General features: G+C 30.8%; 1 protein-coding gene across 6 annotated transcripts in view; it reads left to right on the top strand.

Annotated features, from left to right (window-relative positions):
- LOC127711506 (kinesin-like protein KIF12) overlaps positions 1-17,677 on the top strand; it is a 70,527-nt gene extending 52,850 nt beyond the window's left edge. For 4 of the 6 annotated variants that reach the window (XM_052217585.1, XM_052217583.1, XM_052217584.1 and 1 more), the window contains 8 exons: positions 677-781; positions 4,505-4,673; positions 5,239-5,305; positions 6,955-7,062; positions 7,347-7,440; positions 8,137-8,258; positions 8,958-9,049; positions 10,135-10,466. In XM_052217585.1, the coding sequence (XP_052073545.1) occupies positions 677-781; positions 4,505-4,673; positions 5,239-5,305; positions 6,955-7,062; positions 7,347-7,440; positions 8,137-8,258; positions 8,958-9,049; positions 10,135-10,355 (978 nt within the window). In that variant the 3' untranslated portion in view covers positions 10,356-10,466. Of the gene's footprint in view, positions 1-676; positions 782-4,504; positions 4,674-5,238; positions 5,306-6,954; positions 7,063-7,346; positions 7,441-8,136; positions 8,259-8,957; positions 9,050-10,134; positions 10,467-13,070; positions 13,103-14,466; positions 14,521-15,209 lie in introns of those variants that run through there. The other 2 variants (XM_052217582.1, XM_052217581.1) reach the window with 2 other exon arrangements.
- The last annotated feature ends 4,732 nt before the right edge of the window (positions 17,678-22,409 follow it).

The following is a 22,409-nucleotide window of genomic DNA, read 5'->3' as shown; positions in this document are numbered from 1 at the left end:
ATAATGAATTATGTATAAATCTGTAATTAGATTGTCATTTTGTTATAACATCTTAAAACAGCAGGATTTACTAAGAATCAGACTCATATTCATATGTTTAGTTGCTTAGGAGTATTATATACTTGTTTATAAAGGAGTATTGCAGCCCATCATTTTGAAAGTTATTTGGATATTTTTATATGGACTTTGGAATACATGTAATTTCATGGTCAATTTATTTATGGACTATAGAATCAGGAAAATGTTATGGATCGAAAACTAACCAAAATTCCAATACCGGTATGTTATTTTTGTTTTTGGTTGGAGATTGTTATAATTGATTTAAGTAAAATCTTTTGAATTACTGTATATTTCTGAAAATTAAAATCAGGCTAGACATACTTGTTCAAAAGGTGTAACTAATATAAGGATGTCAATTTCTTCAAAATATAGTACTTGAAAAGTCTCTACTTAATTATTTTGCAAAAATTAACACCTAATGCACATTCATCATAAACTTTCTTCAGTGTAAAAGTAGACAACTGAAACTGGTTGAAATAAAGTTTTTTCATCACACAAGGTACACCTACAAGCAGTATCTTCCTGTAGTCATCCTATGTAATTGTTTGAACTGTTTTACTAACAGAGACCAGTGTAATTGTTATTTAGACCTATATGTTATTCTATTTCTTTTCAGATTGCATGTGTGACTCCGTCTGCTTACCATGTACATGAAACAACAAACACACTCCGATACGCTAGCAGAGCAAAGAGAATTAAAAGTAAACCAGTTATCAAAATGGTAAGTATACACAACTTTCACATTCATGTATATTCCCGTACATTTCCAATGTCACAATCCTTATGTTATTATTTCACAGTAAGAATCAATTGTTCAGTGACATCGTTTAGGCTGCTTCACCTTGGATTAATCGGTGTAACTCATTTGTATAAAAGGACTAGAAACTGGTCAATTGTTTTACAAGAATGCTTTACCTAAAACTGTTTGAAGACCATTTTATTTTGCGATCGTACACACCACCTCTTCTTTTATTTATCTATTTTTATGCCCCACCTACGATAGTAGTAGGGGCATTATGTTTTCTGGTCTGTGTGTCTGTTCATTCGTCTGTCTGTCCGTCTGTCCCACTTCAGGTTAAAGTTTTTGGTCAAGGTAGTTTTTGATGAAGTTGAAGTCCAACTTGAAACTTAGTATACATGTTCCCTATGATATGATCTTTCTAATTTTAATGCCAAATTAGAGTTTTGACCCCAATTTCACGGTCCACTAAACAAAGAAAATGATAGTGCGAGTGTGGCATCCGTGTACTATGGACACATTCTTGTTGTTAATTTTAATTGTTATAGTTTATATTGTATTTGGTTTATAATCATAGAAATTCATGGATTTCTGCTTTTGACAAAAACACAAAAAAAAGCATCATTTCAGGTTTTTTTTTTTAATTTAAAAATTTCAGTTTTAAAAACAACATGAAGAAAAGAACTTTTACTTTAATATAATTATAAATTTTCACAATTATTCATCATATAATACAAAACGGTCAAACCAGACTTAATGATTGCTATTTCATATGAATAATAGAAAGAGGGAATACTGTACAACAGATGCAGAGGGAATTATATTATTTTAGGTTTTTGTCTTTTCATAATTTTTATGTTAATTACATACATGTATTTTCAAAGATCTTGTTGATGTTTGAGAAGTTGAGCAAAAATGAAATACTCAATTTGGTTTTTTTCAAATACAATAAAAACATACCAATTAAACCCTCATTGTAATTACTCCTGTTTTCATTGGCTGAAAATTTTTTGTTGAAACATCTTAAAAACAGCAGGATTTTCCAAGAATCAGACTCATATTCATATGTTTTGTTGATTAGGAGTATTATATACTTGTTTATAAAGGAGTATTGCTGCCCATCATTTTGAAAGTTATTTGGATATTTTTATATGGACTTGGGAATACATGTAATTTTATGGTCAATTTATTTATGGACTAAAGAATCAGGAAAATTTTATGGATCCAATACTAAGTAAAATTCCAATTCGGTTATGTTATTTTTGTGTTTGGTATGTTATTAATTTTGTTTGTTTTTATATATATATTGATAAGGGGGTAACGTCATATGTGGATTGATAAAGTAATTAAACTCTCACAAAGCCCTATTGATGATGATTATGGAAAAATTCATTCAATTACACATTCATGTAAAATTGGAAAATTTGAAAAAAATTCTAGACAAAGTTTTGAATACGCAGACAAACTAATTGCACCAATTTAAATTGCTCACTTGGAACAGAGGGTAAATAGAGTGATCTAATAGTCAAAAATACCATTTGTGTGTGATTTAAAAGAACTTTCAGGCATTTTTATTTCCATATGAAACAGTTATAGTTCACACCTCCTTTAGTTATCTAGATGAAACAACTTAGTTAAACTGTGTTGGCATTTGCACATCTTATGTTAAATTTTATTTGAGTTGATTTTTAGCTCACCTGGCCCAAAGGGCCAAGTGAGCTTTTCTCATCACTTGGCGTCCGTCGTCCGTCGTCGTCGTCGTTGTCGTCGTCCGTCGTCGTTAACTTTTAAAAAAATCTTCTCCTCTGAAACTACTTGGCCAAATTAAACCAAACTTGGCCACAATCATCATTGGGGTATCTAGTTTAAAAAATGTGTCCGGTGACCCGGCGAACTAACCAAGATGGCCGCCATGGCTAAAAATAGAACATAGGGGTAAAATGTAGATTTTGGCTTATATCTCTGAAACCAAAGCATTTAGAGCAAATCTGACAGGGTAAAGTTGTTTATCAGGTCAAGATCTATCTGCCCTGAAATTTTCAGATGAATCTGACAACCCGTTTTGAATTGGTAATTTTAAGGAAATTTTGCCGTTTTTGGTTATTATCTTGAATATTATTATAGATAAAGATAAACTGTAAAAGCAATAATGTTCAGCAAAGTAAGATCTACTATTAAGTCAACTTGACCAAAATGGTCAGTTGACCCCTTAAGGATTTATTGCCCTTTATAGTCAATTTTTAACCATTTTTCGTAAATTTTTGTAATCTTTTACAAAAATCTTCTCCTCTGAAACTACTTAGACAAATTTAACCAAACTTTTCCACAATCATCATTAGGGTATCTAGTTTAAAAAATGTGTCTGATGACCCCACCCGCGAACGAAGATGGCAGACATGGCTAAAAAATAGTACATAGGGTAAAATGCAGTTTTTGGCTCATATCTCTGAAACCAAAGCATTTAGAGCAAATCTGACATGGGGTAAAATTGTTTATCAGTTCAAGATCTATCTGCCCTGAAATTTTCAGACCAATCAGGCAAATCGTTGTTTGGTTGCTGCCCCTGAATTGGTAATTTTAAGGAAATTTTGCCGTTTTTGGTTATTATCTTGAATATTATTATAGATAGAGATAAACTGTAAAAAGCAATAATGTTCAGCAAAGTAAGATCTACTATTAAGTCAACTTGACCAAAATGGTCAGTTGACCCCTTAAGGAGTTATTGCCCTTAATAGTCAATTTTTTACAATTTTTTCATAAATTTTGTAAATTTTTGTAAATTTTTTACAAAATATTTTCCACTGTAACTACTGGGCCAAGTTCATTATAGAAAGAGATAATTGTAAGCAGCAAGAATGTTCAGTAAAGTAAGATCAACAAACACATCACCATCACCAAAACACAATTTTGTCATGAATCCATCTTTGTCCTTTGTTTAATATGCACATATACCAAGATGAGCGACACAGGCTCTTTAGAGCCTCTAGTTAAATATTGATGAGTCAATCCAGATTAAAAACAAGTGTTCTATTGGTTAAACTATTGATTCATACTGAAATATTATACCTTTATAGTTTATATTTCATTTATTTTAAATTTTTATTTAGTAAAAAATATAATGATACATAATCTTATCAGAAACTGACTTCCTAATGTTGTTGATACAGACTAGCTTATAGGATGGAAATTTTTTATTGATGTGAATAAAAACGAAAAATGGATGGGAGGTGTATATCAATGAAATTTATATATCATAATAGTGTAGATTGTTTAGATTTGTGATAGCCAGACTAAACAAAAAACAACCACATAAAAAAACAAAATGCAGCTAATGTATAAAACCAGACTATTCTCAATATAATTCAAGGCATTTAGATTGTTATTGTTTATGTCTTTAGCATATTAGATTATAAGACCACTTAAAAAATATCTAGATTTCTTCCAATTTGGGGGGTTAAGGGGGGGGGGGGACTCTCAAATTTTGTTTTTAATGTTTTGTAAATTTTTGTGAAAACAAAATATGAAATAGCAAGAAATAAAAAAAAAAAATTTGACTCTGAAAAAAGCAATGCAGGGGTTTGAGTTTTTATGATTTTATTTATCATGGCCTTACCAGAGTCCATTGATATTTTCACAGGCTTTGAAAAGAAATTATTTTTGTTGATATTTTCAAAATACATATATCATGTTTTATTATGTTTTCAGGATCCTAGAGAAAAATTAATATTAAGTTTGAAAAGAGAAATTAAAATTTTACGGAATGAAAATCATTATTTACGAGAACAATTAGAATTTCCTGCTAAACCCAAAGGTGATTTACAAAAGAACAATGACGAAAAATTCATGAAGATGGTGAAAGATATGCAGTCAAAAGGTAAATTTATCCAACATATTTAAGAAAATAACCAAACAAAATTCAAAACTAGAAATAATGCACAAAACAAATATTGAGAAGGCAAGCACAAGCCATCTGATAAAACTAGACAGAATCATTGTCAAAATAAAAAAAAACAATAGTGAACAAAACAGAACACAGAGAACTCAGAAACACAAAACACAAGTACATGTTTAAACAAAATCATTACTAGCATCCGTATGTAAAAAATACATGATAAAATTGAGAATGGAAATGGAGAATATATCAAAGAGACAACAACCCGACCAAAGAGCAGACAACAGCCGAAGGCCACCAATGGGTCTTCAATGCAGCGAGAAAATCCTGCACCCAGAGGTGGTCCTCAGCTGGCCCCTAACTAAAATTGTGTGCTATACCTGTATATATTTCTATATTTCTCTACCAGTTAATACAGGTCAAATCAAACCCTGTCCAAACAGTAGTGGCTAGTATTAACTAATATGTCACGACTTACAAGGAATAGTCTTTAGACATTTAATATGTGTATAGTCTTACTAATAAAATGTTGCTTTAATTTGAACAGCTAGTCCTGGTGACAAAGATCTGTATGCCATGTTACAAGAATATATGATAGAAAATGAAGCATTAAGGTAGGTCAAAGTTCTTTGATGTTTCAAAATATTGATAAGCACACATATGAGGGGCTCCAGAAGGGTACCCCTGAGGTCACAAAGTCATGTTTTAAAATTTTCTCAGATCACCAGGTCACTTTTAAACAAATTATACAGTTCTAAACTGACCTGATTCATGGTTTTGAATAGATTTGAAGATCACAGGTCCTTTTAAATGGTCCCAAGGTCGCAAGTCTTATTTGACCATGTTCGAGCCATATCTGAACAAAAGTGATTTTTTTTTTGATTTTGGGAATCATACATGCAATACAAGATTTCAATAAAGTCAAATAATGCTTTTCCTTTTAGAATCTAGTGATCAAATCTTATTAACTCATATGTTGCTCACTAAAATGTTGAAGTTTAAATTGTTATTTATTATATTAAGTAAAATGTCCTGGTTTTTCTTAGGGAAAATATTTTTTATCTCCCTTATTTATCAATCTTCTCTTTAAAATACATGTCTCCTTTCACTTTGAAATATGTCCCTGCTTAAATGAACATTTACCTTCCTGTGTTTGATATAGTTCTCTTCCTGTTCTGAGATTTCAGGGTGTTTTTTGTTGCTTGTGTTTCTTGTCGTCTCATGGGTGTAATTTGTTGCTTATTTATGGTCATGCTTATAATCCTAAAAAAGGAACAAAAGTATTCTGTTTTTGATTACTCATGCATGGTCAACTTTAACTGAATGGGTGAGAAAAACTATGTACTAAATATTCATTATGAAAAGACAGGCAATGAAAGTAAATGTATTATTATATGTTATCAAAACCAATAAACCTAATTATGACAATTGCAGTTATTTCCCATGAACTATTTTAATCAATTTAAAAGGTCAATTCTCACAGAAAATTCTGCAGATTTCATTATTTATTAAATCAAAATACTTTTATATTTTATTTCAAAACACGCTTTATGTTACCATGTTTATCGCAGGTCAACACTTTACTAGAATTGCACAACATAACCGAAAATAAACATTTGACTGCATACACATTTTTTCAGGATTTTTCTTCGTTGAATTCTTAAATTCATGGTTTGCTATGTCCCAAGAAACCTACGAAAATAGGTATACCACAAATAAAAATGAATCCACAGTATATTATCAAGACCAAGTTTTCATTCACAAATAGACAAAAGTCTGCAAAGGGTGTATCTAATGACAACACAACAGGTTTACAACTTAAGTGCTAGTCTGTAAGAATCAGGCAATTCAGAAAATTTTCAAAACATGGCCAAAAAAACCCATCGACCTAACCATCCTGTTTTGAAGTTACCCTCATCCTGAGTTAGAAATGGTCGGTCTTTCTTTTCTGCTTGTCTGGTAATTTGAGAAATCTCTAGATGATTTTTGGTTAGAATGATAGCAAATTATGGAGTTAGCTCCCCATAATTGTTAATTTCTTGTGCATTTCAACCAAATTATATCTTGAATTACCAGAACAGGAAAAGGAAACGAATGAAACCATTATACAATTTGAACATAAAATAATGTCAACTTGAGTGGGTTTTTGTTTGTCATGTTTTCACCAGACAATTCTTAGGCAGAATGGCTCTTTAAAAAAAGTGTGTTATGAGTACATGAAAACAATCAGTTATGATATAATGCTTAATGTATAATATTTCAGAAATGAGAATTCTGAGTTACACAGAAATAAAGATCAGTTACACAGAGATCATCAGTCCTTGTCTAAACATAATGAAAGACTTCAAGTAGATATTGAAAAATTGCAAAGGTAAGTACTCCTTTTTTTACGTAAAGATGGTTTTTGTTGGAACGAAATGCTTGCATTGCATTAAATGTTATAAATGAAAGATTTAAAAGTTGATTTTATAGAGTTGATACAGATGTGTAATTTTTTACTTGTTTTTCCATCTATATTTTTTATTTTATATCGAGTAAGGCTGTTATATTTAATTTTGATGGTATTTTTTTTCTATAATAACAGATCATAATGATATTACAATATTGGTTTGTTTAATTTGATTTCTTGGTTAAATATTATTTCTTTAATTACAGATCGGACAAGGGTCGGCATAACAATGGTGAACCATATAGATCTCCTCAGAACAGCAGTAAACCTCCGTATAACCCTCCTCCTCAACGTCTTCCTGTAAGTCTTACTGATTAAATATAGATTCTACCACTGCATTGAGGGTAATACAATATTTCTTCATTCAAGGCAGTTAAATTTTACAATTTAAAATACAAGGCTTGCTGAGCATTTTAAATATTTAAAATTTAACTGTCCACTAAGAGTTTTGGTATTGGAATCTGTTTCTCTAATATACACACATATATAAAATAAATGTAATCTACAGGTCAGCAAAAGGATAAATCAGGCAAAGAATTAGAGAAATTTTGATATCAACATTGAAGATATTTTGTTCCTTGATTCAATATCTGGTCTGATAAAATATGCCAACTAAAGTTAATTTTTTTAATAGATCTAGAATAAAATTAAAAAATGTGTGAAGCAACCACCCTGGAAATCTGCCATCTCAGTTAGCATTACATTTTGTATGGTAAAGCTACTTGGCATTAAAGTTTTCAAAGAATCTACTATAAATTCTACAAGTAATATGCATAATGACCTCTTATATTTTATTTTAAAGAAAAAGCCCTCAAATTACATTGCTAAGCATATGACATGTAGTGGACTATGATGACTTTTGTTACTTTTCTCATGTTTCTGCACAAATGAGATAAAAAAAATTAGAAAAGTAAATTACATGGTTTGTATTCAAATATATATTAATATTAGATTTATAACTTGTTGTTATTTATTCAATTGTTATGTATATTTTAGCCAAATCCAAATCAAGGTTATGTGAGTCCTACTGCAGGACGAGGGAAGCCTCCACCAAGTCATGGACAACCTAAAAGACCACCTCACCGCCTTTCTGAACCATTGATGAGACCAGCTCAACTGTAAGTATTCTCACCTTTTGCACTCTTCTTCTACCAGTCAACCAGGCAAACTATGTCGCCCTTCTTATGTCTGCCATTTGTGGAAAACCTTAACCATCACATAATAGGCTGTCTGAATCCTTGATGTAAACAGCTCAACTGTAGTTACTCTCTCACATGTCCAACTTAGTCATTAACAACCTGATATCCTTCTTCACTGGCTGTTTAAACATATCATGAGATCATCACAACTGCTTGATATGTTTCTGCCTACTTGTCCCCGTCAGTGGAAGATATAGGCGGGAAAACACCCCTTAAAGAAGAAAAACATATTTTTTTTTCTTTAAAAATGTCAAAATTTTATTTTTGTTGGAATCACGCGGGCACTAAAATCCTGGATATACATCTTCCACTCTTTATCTCTATATGTTAACCCCCTTTAAGTTGTTTTAACCCTTTATTAAAATTATGTTAATGTTAATTATTATACAATGATATTTTTGCTCCTAGAAATGAAATGATATTACAATTGATAAGCATATAAGTCATTATTGCGTGTGTGTAGTGTGGGAAGGTTGAAAGCAAAAGGTAATGTTTTAAAATGAAGCAAAAGTTATAAAAACAAAAGAAAAAATGGTGCAAAATCAATGAAGACGTTTTTTGGGCTAATTTTTCATCATAATTTAAAGATACAAGGATCACTTTTTTTTGTATTTTCAGACCTCCAGAACATTTACAGAACGGCTATGTGGAAGAAGGTTACATGTCTCCAAGGGGACGACCTCCAATACAAAATGGTGGAATGAGACAAGGTAAGGGGATTAACTCTGCTTATAACTTTCATGTTGCCAGACAGTCTCAAAGAACAAGATAATTAGATGGGGACTGGATTGCTTTCTATAATTATACTCAGTGCTTTTAACTATTGCTAAAAAGAAAATATTTGCAATCTTAGGGTTTTTTTTTTCACTACAAAAAGGCTTAGACAGATCTAGTACATTCTTAATAGAAAGAAAAGTAGAGAAGAATATGTTAGGCAAAGAAAGGAATACACACAACAGTTAAACACTTAAAAGAATTCAGGAGAATTTTAAGTATACAGAGAAAATTGTCTGTTGTATATTTAAATGTAGGGGTTTTCTGTTGGAACATACTTCGAAAAAATATTTAAAATCATCCATTATGCCTTATTGTAACATCCCTTAGAGCAAGGGTGAGTTCACTAATTTGATTTTTATTAAGAAATATTTTGGATAAATACTTCTTTTGGAACTTTTTTCAATTAATTTGATCTTGATATTGGTGTCTTGAAAAATGATTTAAGTTTTCAAATATTTATCAATATTTGCTAGCATGAATGCTAAGTGAGTTAAGGTAACCACTTATAAAGGAAAAATATGGAATGGAGATTTCCTTGTTACAGTAGTCATTTAAAAATAAATATAAAAGTGAGATGAAAGATACCAAACGGACATGAAAACTCATTAGTCGAAAACAAACTGAAAATTCCATGGCTAAACATGAAAAAATATCAAAAGACAAACAACAGTAAAGCAGTAACAGTTTTATTATAAAAAAATCCATACAAACAGAATTTAAAAAAAAATAACATTTGACCAAAACAGTCAAATTATAAAAATACATTGACTAAAACAGTCATATTATAAAAATTACATTGACTAAAACAGTCAAATTATAAAAATTACATTGACTAAAACAGTCATATTATATAAAAATTACATTGACTAAAACAGTCATATTATAAAAAATTACATTGACTGAAACAGTCAAATTATAAAAATTTCATTGACTAAAACAGTCATATTATAAAAATTACTTTGACTAGAACAGTCATATTATAAAAAAAATGATGATATGAATTTCCTACTTGTATTAGATTCTCTGACACATGTTAATCTGCCTGCCATTCCGACAGTCGATCAGACATATGTACTAATACACTCACGAAGGCAGTATTTACATAGATTGAAGCGAGAGAAATATAATAGCATTGGTGACTTGCGAGCAGCTACTTCATTCTCATCGTTCTCGTATCTGTGTGAGTTGGAATGGTGCATGTGTATTGTTAGATTTGGCTTATTTAGACAGATTTTTTAGATCTGCAGGGTTTAGCTGCCTCAAATCCTTGTGATCAAACTTTTAATGTTTATCAGTTTCTTTAAAAACTTCAACAGATTCATTGCAAGAGATAGGGAAACTCTCTCTATATATATATACTCATATCATTATTTTTATTAAATAAGAAATTTCTTATTTGTTTATTTCGTAAACTAGAATAAAAAAAAAAAAAGGTAAATAAGGTATAATTTTTTAAATCTTTTATTCTAGGATTTTTCATAGTATGACTAATGTGATGTGTGATAAATAATATTTCAAGATTTTTTGAACATTAGAAACACTGTTTTGATTTTGACTATAAATTTCTTTGTTGTTGGGATCCTTTGTGCATTTTTCTAGTTTTGTATTCATTTAAAAAAGAAATGATATGATTTTTGACTTATTGAGATTTGTAGCTAGTGTATATATTTGTTGAGTTTGATTGCTTCAGTTTAGTGGACATGTTTGAACTGTATATATAGTACATTGCATGTTAAATAGATGATGTGGCAGTAATTTACTGTAAACCTGAAATTTTTCAACAGGGTGGTTTATTTTTTGCTTATTTAAAGATCACTTGAAATGCATGAAAAAACACCCCTATCATATTGCCTGTACAAATCTACAATATTAACATAAGAATGGCACATGTATGGTTCTATGTGTGAATTTAACCTCTGTAGGAAAAAATCATACAACTATATTTTGAAATCTTGAAAAATATCGAAAGCAAGGATATCTACTTTTAAGCAGGGTATTTCCATGGCTTCGTGTGAATATTGTGTTTAGTTGGATATTATATATGATTACACAAGCTTCTGAATTTGTGACAATATTCTGCATTGACCGATTCATTAATGGTATGGCAAAAATATTTTTTTATTTTCGTCGTACGAAAACATTCTTGGAGTACTTTGATATGCTGAATCTAACTGTGTATTTAGATTTTTGATCTTGGGCCCGGTTTTCAAATTGGTCCCACTAAGGTCCAAAGGGTCCAAAATTAAACTTAGTTTGATTTTTACAAAAAATGAATTCAATGGGTTCTTTGATATGCTGAACCTAAACATTGAATACTGATTTTTTATTTTGTGCCTAGTTTTAAAGCTGGTCCAAATCGGGGTTCAAAATTAAACTTTGTTTGATTTTAACAAAAATTGAATGTATGGGGTTCTTTGATATGCTGACTTTGAATATTGTACCATGTGAGGTAAATGTCCAATTTCAAATTTTTAAGTTCTTAGACCACATTCAATCTGTGTCAATAAGCTATGATATGTCAACTATTTAATCACAATCCAAATTCAGAGCTGTATTGCACAATTAATAGAAATTGTTAGTAGATTCATAGTTAAAAAAATGATATTGCATCAAATTTTAGAGAAGAAACTATATATAAATATAGTTTGAAATTTACTGTTCATTATTAGATATTTTGGAAAATGATGAAAGGTAAGTTTTAAAGATTTTTTTGAAGACATTGTATTAATGATGAATGATATTTTGGAAATTGTTACTTTCATTATTTTGTTAAATTTTTGAAGAATTTTGTTGTAGTTTTGTTTGTTATTCTGTATAAATTAATTTTCAGAATGCTATATATATACATATTTTTTGATGAAGTGAATCCCTTTAAAAACTTAGCTAATATTGTCCATTAATAGATAAACAAATTAAATTCTTGGTGTTCTTGGATAGGCTGAATCTTACCATGTATTTAGATTTTGGATATTGGATCATAATAGGTAAATGTCCAATTTCAAATTTTTCAGTTCTTTGACCACATTCATTCTGTGTCTTGTCAAAACCTATGCTGTGTCAAATATTTAATCACAATCCAAATTCAGAGCTGTATCAAGCTTAAATGTAATGTCCATACTTGCCCTAACTGTGGTCGTATCAAGCTCTACACCCTGCAGAGAATTTTATTGTTACATGCTATGTGAATATCATGTTAAAAAGCTCCTTATCTTGAATTTTGAATGAATTGAAATGGTTTTTTTTCCCTTCAGTATGTAATAACATTTTAGATAGTAGATAAATTTTATAGTATAAAAGAAAAAAGAACATAAATAGGAAATATATGAAGAAGTGCATACCTTCAATATATATCTGATTATTATAGAATAACTAATCGAAGAATTCAAATAGAGAAAAATATTCAACGAGTGACCAAACAACACATTAATTCACAAACGCGCGTAGCACATGAGTTTATTATCAGTGTTGTTCGGTCATGAGTTGAATATTTTTCGATATTTGAATTCTTTGATTAGTTATTCTTTTTATTACATTGGCAAATGGTCTTTTTTCTGAAATTAAACTAGAATATGTAAGGAACTATATCTTTTTCTAAGCATTCACAATTTATTTTGATCCGATGTCATGACAACGCCTATTGTTGTATGACGTCAGAGGAGTGAAATAACCACGTTTATTTCACATGTGAAATTATCGGTTTTTATTTCACTGGGAAATCAATGTAATTCATTGCAACCAATGTAATAATAGATTTTATTTTATCTGCATTATATAGGTGCTTTAGAATATCTTTATAAAGTACAGACTCTGTTTAACACTCTCAATACATATTTAAATTTAGAAGAAATGTGCACTTAAATTCCATCTAGTACATCTTCAAATTTGATAAAAAAAAAAAAATTGGATTTGGAATTAAGCATAAATTTTGACATACTGTTCAAATTTATACCTTAGGATCTGACAAAAGGAGAAAACAGACAGGGGAGGTAACTGTGTTTTGTATATTTTGATAAGCATAACACATATAAGGTTTTGGCATACAATTGCAATATCTGCACACTATCAATTTAGATTATTAGATCACGTGAATATGATTGAAAAAATCTTGTGATGGTACTAGTATTTTTATTAAAAGAATACATGTGTCATAAATGTTGAATTTAGAAATATATAAGATATATAAAGAATTCTGTTCTCATTATTAACATAAACATTTTGAAGGACATTCACTAGAAAGTCATGATAATAAAAAGGTACATTTCAATCTAGAACTCAAATGCCATTTTAAAGTTATGAATGTGAATAAATCATGGATAAGATGTTTTATTGAAACTAGAAAATTTGTGTTTATGAAGTAATGGTCATCTTAAGAATCTTGGTGATGGGTTTGCATAAATTGTGAGTGCACACCAGTTCAAGAATCAGGGTGTATTATAAACACAAGGAAAATGAGTAAATTATGTGTCTGCATTGCGATAGGGAACAGAAAGGTTGGTAGTTGTCATGCACCATACATACTCGTACACAGTAGCATGAAGCTTAAGCACAATATAGGTAGTGCTGAATAATCCAACTTCTTAATACCAAGTCTACATTAATGAGAGTGTAGATGGGGGTTTACAGAATAGAGAATAATGGCAAAAAAATATAAAGAATAAAGAAAAATGGACCAAAAAAATAGAAATATAAGAATATAGAAATGAAGGACCCCCCCTATTCAGGTCCTCATTAATGAAGAGCAATTTATTTTACTGTGGATTCATATGTTTTTTTATAAAACCAATTTCAGTACATTTCTTTATATAATAAAAATTAATTTTCTTAGAAATAGTTGATTTAAGTGTTTTTGACTTATTCTGCATTCAAGTCTTAAATTTTTAAAATTGTAGTGAGATGAGAGTTTTTTTGCGCCGTGTTGAAGGCCTCACTGTGACTTTGAGATGAAGAACAGCAATAAAAGCACGGTTCCTTTGCTTTTTGTGTGTTTTTGCTGTGCATGTACTGATTTTGTGTCATGGATGGATACCCCTTATCTTTGTTTTTTCTATTATAGAAATTTTTGTTTTGTCGAACATTTAAATTCACAGATCATGTTTACCCCTGAAAATGAGTACCCATAATAACAATGAATCCACAGTTCTTGGAGTTCTCATATTTATAGATTTTGAAATGCAATGAAATTGAAGACTACATGTATATTTCCATCAGCTGATAACAAACGAATGACCAGAATAAATGTTTACACAATGTCAAAGAAAGGTCAGAGATGAACAAACTGTATAGAATTATATCTGCCGCTAATTTTATTTTAACTTTTCACTGAAACTTTTTGTTTTTGTTTTTATTTTAGAATCCCCAATGAGGCTGACAGATAGTCGTCGTTCTTCCCAATCATCTACAGCAGGTATGTAAATATATAGTCTTACATTGGTACCAGTGGATTATATAAATATACAGTCTTACATTGGTACATGAGTGGATTATATAAATATACAGTCTTACATTGGTACCAATGGATTATATAAATATACAGTCTTACATTGGTACCAGTGGATTATATAAATATACAGTCTTACATTGGTACCTGAGTGGATTATATAAATATACAGTCTTACATTGGTACCAGTGGATTATTATATTTATCCAATTCAGATAGTTATTATTATCGAATTTTAAATCTCGAGCAGAATTTGAACATCTTTAACTGAAACAATAGGACATTAACATATACGTTGTAAATTTCACAATGTTATCACAGTTAAAATATTTTAGGGCCAAAATTACAAGTTAGTGAACCATTACTCCTTTATACTTGGACTTTTTCTTTTCAGATTAGAGATTAATTCCTTATAACATATATTAAACTGAATAAAATATGAAAGAGTTTTTATCTCAAAATGGGTTTATTGGGTAATGTTTAAGAAATTTATATTTTTGGGGGTGAATATAAATAGATTATACTTTTTTGGCCATGTTCTGCAGTAATTTCGAGAAAATCTACAATTTAAATATGTGAATCTATTAAGAATTAGAATATATTGGAACATTGTCACGGTTGGGTGATTTCAATCTTCATTTATCTTTCTTTTTCAGACACTATAAAAAATATTAATGAAAAATTAAAACAAGAACTTTATGACATAGAGGGACAAATCAACCACCATCACCTTGTGAACGCTCGAACACGGTCAGTATATGGTTCACAGACATCCATGCATTCTGTACACCGATGACCACAACAGTGATATTAACCAATCACATTACAGCAATCATAAACTCGGTGTACTCATGTGACTGGATTTCAGTCAGTTGATTGATTGGATAATTCACTTATCATGTGATATAATCCAAAGAAGTTCATTGGATGTATTGAATTAATCATGTGATAAAAAGTGAAGAAATGACTTAATACTGAACTGGATGTGCTATGCAAATTATTCACAGAAGTATACAGGAAAAATTTGCATATTTTATTGACGGTACTAAATTTGCATTTTATACTTATCTGAAATATGATTGGATATTGTGCCAGCCATGTGATATTTTTCGGAAACATATTTATGGCTTGAACCATGAGATAAGAATTCAGAAATGGGTTGCCTGCCTGTGAGTTCTTAGTGCTTTGTTTATAGCAAGATTCAGTTTTAGTTTCTCAAACAATGAGAACAGAAAGATTGTAATTGTGTGAATGATTGGAAGTCTTTATATTTTTATTACTATTCTGCTATTTATTTAAGTAATTTTCATTTGTCTGTTTACGATTTTTAAGTAAACTATGTTAAATGTTTGACATAAAAAAGTTAAATTTGAAAGTCAGGCGCCTGTTTTTTAATAAAACATCATACATGTTATGAATGATTATAAGTTATGGAAGTTTATTGAACATTTATAACATATTTTATACTCCAGAAAAAATAGAGGTACTATTGAAATTTTTTTTTTAATATAGACCATTTTGTGTCTGCAAAAATAGTGTGTTCATTCACGCAGTATTATAAGTGAAACAACCAATTGAAAGCTATATTAATATTTGTATATTCTAACACATTTCCTGGATAGTTGTTATCGTCTGTGGAATTGATATAGAACCTTACAATAATTGACACTTATCTTAATTAACTAAAAATTTTTATTCCCTGTGGAAAGTCGGTGGTTCTTTTGTGGTACTTCTGCTTCCTCAGCAAAAAATGCCATGATTTAGCCAAGAGTGCTGAGAGTGGCATTAAAAACAGCAACAAACAAAACATTAATACTCCAATTTGGAGTTTGTCTCCTATTGAGGGAAATTAATAGTCTGTTTTTTTAGGATTTTCTGCTTATTAAAAACCATAAATTTAATACCCAACTAAATGCGTATTTACCAATAATTTTTTTCAAACAAAGTTTGATACATTTATAAAAAATTCCATCCACTAATTATTTATCCACAAACTCAAAAATTGAAATCCATCAACATATTATCTGACATTTTTTATTTTCCTGTACCATAATAATGTGTATAGATGAAGCAAGATGGTGAAATCTGCATTTGTAATTTTAGCATTTCTATCATGTCTATTGCCACAAGGGAATGGATTAAGACATGTAAGATGTAGGAACATTTTTCATTCAGTTCCTGCTATAGTAGGTATTGCAATTTTTATATACATTTATATATATTTTTAATTTGACCTTTAAAAAATATTCTATTGTTTTGTATTTAATTTGTTGATGAGTGGGGAAAACTTCATATAACTGGATACATTTTTGCATTGTAATCTATCTATTATGAAATTGTGACCGTTTTATATATTAAAATGCCATCCAGTTTACCTCTGCAGTGTCTGTTACAAGACTTGGTATGCAAGGTCCTGTAAGCATGGTTAACATATTTTTTTTTTATTTCATAAGTATTTCATTAAGGGTTTATGAACAAGGGATAGAATTTATGAAATGTGTTATGTAGGTGATTTTAATACTGCTACAAATTCTGTGTTGAAATAAATCTTATTGTCTGATTATGAACGAATATATCATAGCAAAGAAAACTGCTTCTAACAAACTTAACTAGTGAGCAAAAGGTCTGAGAGAAGATATACAAAAATTCACTTACTTCAAAGATGGGAAAACTCTGACTGCAAAATTGATGATGATTTGTTTACTAGAAATTACAAGTATAGATACTTTTTTTCTTTTTTTATCATACATTTAACAATTTTAAAATATTTCCAGCTTTCATAGTAATTTTCTGTGTTAAATAATGAATAAAGTATTACTTTATTACATTATTATGACCTCTTACAGCTCATGTATGACATGTATTTCCAACACATCTGTAGAACCTCCAACAGGACATTATTTCTTTAACAGGGGGGATATTGTAACGTCATAAAATAAAAACCTGCTGTGGTGTTAACCATTGTATCGTTGCATATATGTATTTGTTAGGATTTTGAAATCCAGAATTTTATAGATTTATTGTTATATTTTTTGTTATAAAGAGAAAAATATTTATTATGTCATTGTTGATATCTCATAAATCATAACCAAGTAAAACTGTGATAAAAATAATTTAAATGCTGCTATATCTTGCTTATTTATGAACATAGTAACCATAAAATAGCCTTACACTGTTTCCTTTTTTTTTAATTCGTTGTTTCAGACTGGTTCCCATATCAGTCATTTTTTTTGGGTGTAGACTTGTAATCATTTCCATCAACTTTTTGGCCTTTATAGATATGAGGATCAGGTATTAACCAACCATCTTCATTACTTCCATACATTAGACTGGTACCATTTGATACCAGTTTCCTACATCTGTTTGGCTTTAGCAGATATGAGGATCATGTATTCACCAACAAATTCCTTCTTGCGTTACCAGCAAAAACTATAGTTCAAACTCTCACATGATCTAAATAACCGAAAGGGACATAACGGTTCAAAGAATAGCTTAATTCATCAATGGTCAACTTTGCCTGAGGCAGTTAAAATCTTATTTTATCACTTGACAATAATTCCAATGTTTATGTCCTACATCTGTTTGGCTTAAGCAGATTCGAGGATCATGTATTCACCAACAAATCCCTTCCTGCGTTCCCTGCAAAAACTAAGATTTGAACTCCTTTAGGATCTAAATGACCAAAAGGGACATACAAAGAATATAGCCTGTTATTCATCAATGGTTAACTTTGCCAGAGGGAGATAAAATCTTAGTTTTTTAAGATATTTTCTTACATAAGTAACTGGAAATATCATGTTAGCACAATTTACCAAAGCTCTGATTACTGAGCTGATAATACCCCTAAGAGACTCCAGTCATTTCCAGCAGTGGTTTCAACCATATGTTAGTGAAAAAAATCACTTTATGAATTTCGTTTTTTCATCACCATTAAGTTATGTATGTGATAAAGTTTGGCATAATTCTATTTTGTTGTCATAAAAGAGAGGTGAAGAAACCAAAGGGGCAATAAAAAAAGTCGAAAACAAACTGACAATGCCATGGCAAAACAATGAAAAACAACTACACAAAACACAACATTCGTACTAAAGACTGCGTAATACGAAACCCACCACAAAATTGGGTTGATCTCAGGCGCTCCTGAAGGGTAAGCAGATGATGTGGCGATGGTCGTGTTGTTCATGTAAGTAAAAACATGGTTATAAGTCTAATTCTAAAGTTAAACTTTGAGTAAAAGAGGAAGGGATTGTGGTTACAAAATTGGAACATATCTGTTGTCATCTGTGAAAAAAATAATCGATAACGGTCATCCAACTCGTGATGGAGTGTAAAATTTGCGAAGGATGATTTCAACTTCAACAATGGAACTCTTGATTCAGTAGCTGCTTTGTAAACAGCAACCCTTTATCTAGGAAATCAATATAGGTAAAAGTAAAATCACAAAAATACTGAACTGGAAAATGGAAATGCAAGCTCTGAAATATCATATCAACTGAGAGATATATATTCCATACTCAGGCACTGCTGGAATGTTGTAAGTCATGATATAAGGGAGACTTGACTATCTATTGTATCCTTTATTTCAAGTTCGATGGGGTAGATGCGTTCAACATAGTCCCTAAACTTTGAATTATTTAGTGAGAGGACATCATCTTTATAGCGGAATGTGAAGTTAAAGGATAATGTTAAGATTCTTTTCATTCTCCCTAATAAGCTCCTGTATGAAGTCGGCCTCATATGAATAAAGGAACAAGTCAAGAAGAGAAGCACAGTTTGTTCCCATGGGAATGAGGATAGCATAACTGTTTATTTCATGGCAATAATTCCAATGTTTATGTCAGCCTTGTTTCATTTGCGAGGGTCATGGCAACCAAAGTATTTATAACAGTCTACATCCGTCACAAGTTTGAATTCTTATACAGCCAAAATAGTTCTGTAAGTGTTTGTAAAATCTATATGATTTTGACATAATTTGTAGTGCATATGCGATCATCATACTTGAGTCACTGATTGAGTATGATGCCTTTACACATTAACAGACTTTAAAATAACCTTTAATGACTAACCAAGGGAAGGTGCCTCGGTGTTCTTCCCTAAAGTGCTGGAGGTCATGGGTTAGATCCATAGTTAGTCAAACCAAAAACTTTAATATCAATATTAGCTACTTATCCACCATTCACATAAAATTTAGCAATAAAAGTAAAGGCTGGTAAGTTCATATGAATGGTGATATATCATGAATGTTGCGAAGTTAAAACATGTTTCTCACATACAAACAAACTAAATATCAGTTGAAAAGGCTTGACTCCTCAGATCAACACAAAAGAAAACAAGAGTGCACACCTTGAAATGTCTCGCCTTCTTTATTAATCATTGATATTATGATATTATGTTGATAGTCCTAAATATAAAGCTTTATCACAACTGTCACATAAACTTAACATTAACCAAAAAACTAAACATTGACCAATGAACCATTAAAATGAGGTCAAGGTCAGATGAACCATGCCAGGCAGACATGTACAGCTAACAATTCTTCCATACAACAAATATAGTTGACCTATTGCTTATAGTTTAAGACAGACCATAACACAAAAACTTAGCACTGAGCAATGAATCGTGAAAATGAGGGCAAGGTCAAATAAAACCTGTGCGACCGACATATAGATAAAAAAAATATTTCCATAAACCAAATATAGTTGACCTACTGCATATAGTATTAGAAAAAAAGACAAAAACTCAAAAACTTAACTTTGACCACTGAACCATGAAAATGAGGTCAAGGTCAGATGAAACCTGCCAGCTAAACATGTACACCTTACAATCATTCCATACACCAAATATAGTAGACCTATTGCATACAGTATAAGAAAAACAGATCAAAACACAAAAACTTAACTATAACCACTGAACCATGAAAATGAGGTCAAGGTCAAATGACAACTGCCAGTAGGACATGTACACCTTACAGTCCTTCCATACACCGAATATACTAGACCTATTGCCTATAGTATCTGAGATATGGACTTGACCACCAAAACTTAACCTTGTTCACTGATCCATGAAATGAGGTCGAGGTCAAGTGAAAACTGTCTGTCGGGCATGAGGACCTTGTAAGGTATGCACATACCAAATACAGTTATCCTATTACTTATAATAAGAGAGAATTTAACGTTACAAAAAATCTTAACTTTTTTTTAAGTAGTCACTGAACCATGAAAATGAGGTCAAGGACATTGGACATGTGACTGACAGAAACTTCGTAACATGAGGCATCTATATACAAAGTATGAAGCATCCAGGTCTTCCACCTTCTAAAATATAAAGCTTTTAAAAAGTTAGCTAACGCCGCCGCAGCCGTAGCAACCGACCGGTCACTATCCCTATGTCGAGCTTTCTGCGACAAAAGTCGCAGGCTCGACAGAAATGCCAACCATGCCAAGAAATCCTTGCTCAAAACTCCGGTGGACCACCTACGGCACCCATTAGTAGTAATATTTGATTTCAACAAATTAATTTATGACCTGCATGTACGTGTCGCTTAGAACACGGCCATGTACCACATGGTCAATATTAATCATCCGTGTAATTTGCTCTATGGGATGTTTGCAAAATTTCAACGGAGGAAATTTCTTGGCATGAACACAAGACAAAACACAGTTCTCAAAATCTGTCTACAGCTTAGTGGCAATATGGACCACCAAGACTGCAATTCTGGTGGTCCAAGTGAAAATTTAGTTGTCCTGTATCAGTTATTTCCTTCCATGTTGGTTTAAATAAGATCAGGCCAATGTGCACAATAGTTATAAAGTTCCATATCAAATATTGATATACAGTGTAATCTGGATCTATATCAAATACAGGACAGCCTATATACAAAGAATAAAAGCACTACAAACTTTTAGTTGGACATTAGGACCACAACTACACTCAAAATTGGTGGACCTACCTGATTTTTGGTGGTCAGAATCGAAATGACCACTAGTTATCGAGAACAATGCAAAAGACACAAAGTACCAAACAAAGTATTCAGTTACTGAAAGCTAATTAAAAGCCTATTACAACTAATGAATACATCATGTCTTCCAAGACTTAATTGTTCATCAGTAAACAATTCCACCAGTATTTAGTGTAAGGATGTCATAATCAGTCTTCTATGATAAACAAACACCCATCAATAAACTTTACAATAATGCTGATTTCAATTTTCCATAATTATAACAGTTCATTTATGTTGGAAAAAGGTCCTGTCCTCGGAAAATTTATGTTCCTGTTGAGACGATATTCCAGGGTTTGTGTTACAGGTCATCATTTCTTTATTAGGATGTTGGTAATAAGGGTCTCTGAAATCTACTTATCAAGGCAATCACAAAATTAAAAAAAAACTCATTTTTGCACAAAAATACTGGTTGCAATTATAATATTTTTGAATGATAGAATTTGTTTTTTTTTACTGTGACTTGACTGTAAGTGTTTCTCTCTACCAATTGCATTTTTTTCAAAATTCTAACCAAATTACAATTTGTTTTATCAAACCAAAATGTTCAACTGGTCAGAAAAATTTACAAACTGCTGTAGAAAACCACAGTCAAGTCCTGAAAGTGCAAGGTGATAAAATAAAGCATACTTACACTCCTATTGCACTTTACTCCACTTTATTGATATGAATGAGACTTTCAGAATTTCTATGCATAGGATGACTGTAATTGTCATTCCAAAGGTGATCGTTAGGTAGTAATTTTTTAATTGCTATAAAAATGTCCAAACTAAGCTTTCATACAATTTTTCTTTTGAAAAAAGTCTTCTAAATTCATAAGAATCCAACACTGTTTGAATTAAAACATGTTATATTCAGT

Source organism: Mytilus californianus, unplaced genomic scaffold (assembly GCF_021869535.1).
Source record: "Mytilus californianus isolate M0D057914Y unplaced genomic scaffold, xbMytCali1.0.p SCAF_8, whole genome shotgun sequence".
Classification (NCBI taxonomy): domain Eukaryota; kingdom Metazoa; phylum Mollusca; class Bivalvia; order Mytilida; family Mytilidae; genus Mytilus; species Mytilus californianus.
Note: the sequence above shows the minus strand (reverse complement) of the source record. Positions and strands in the feature narration are given on the sequence as shown.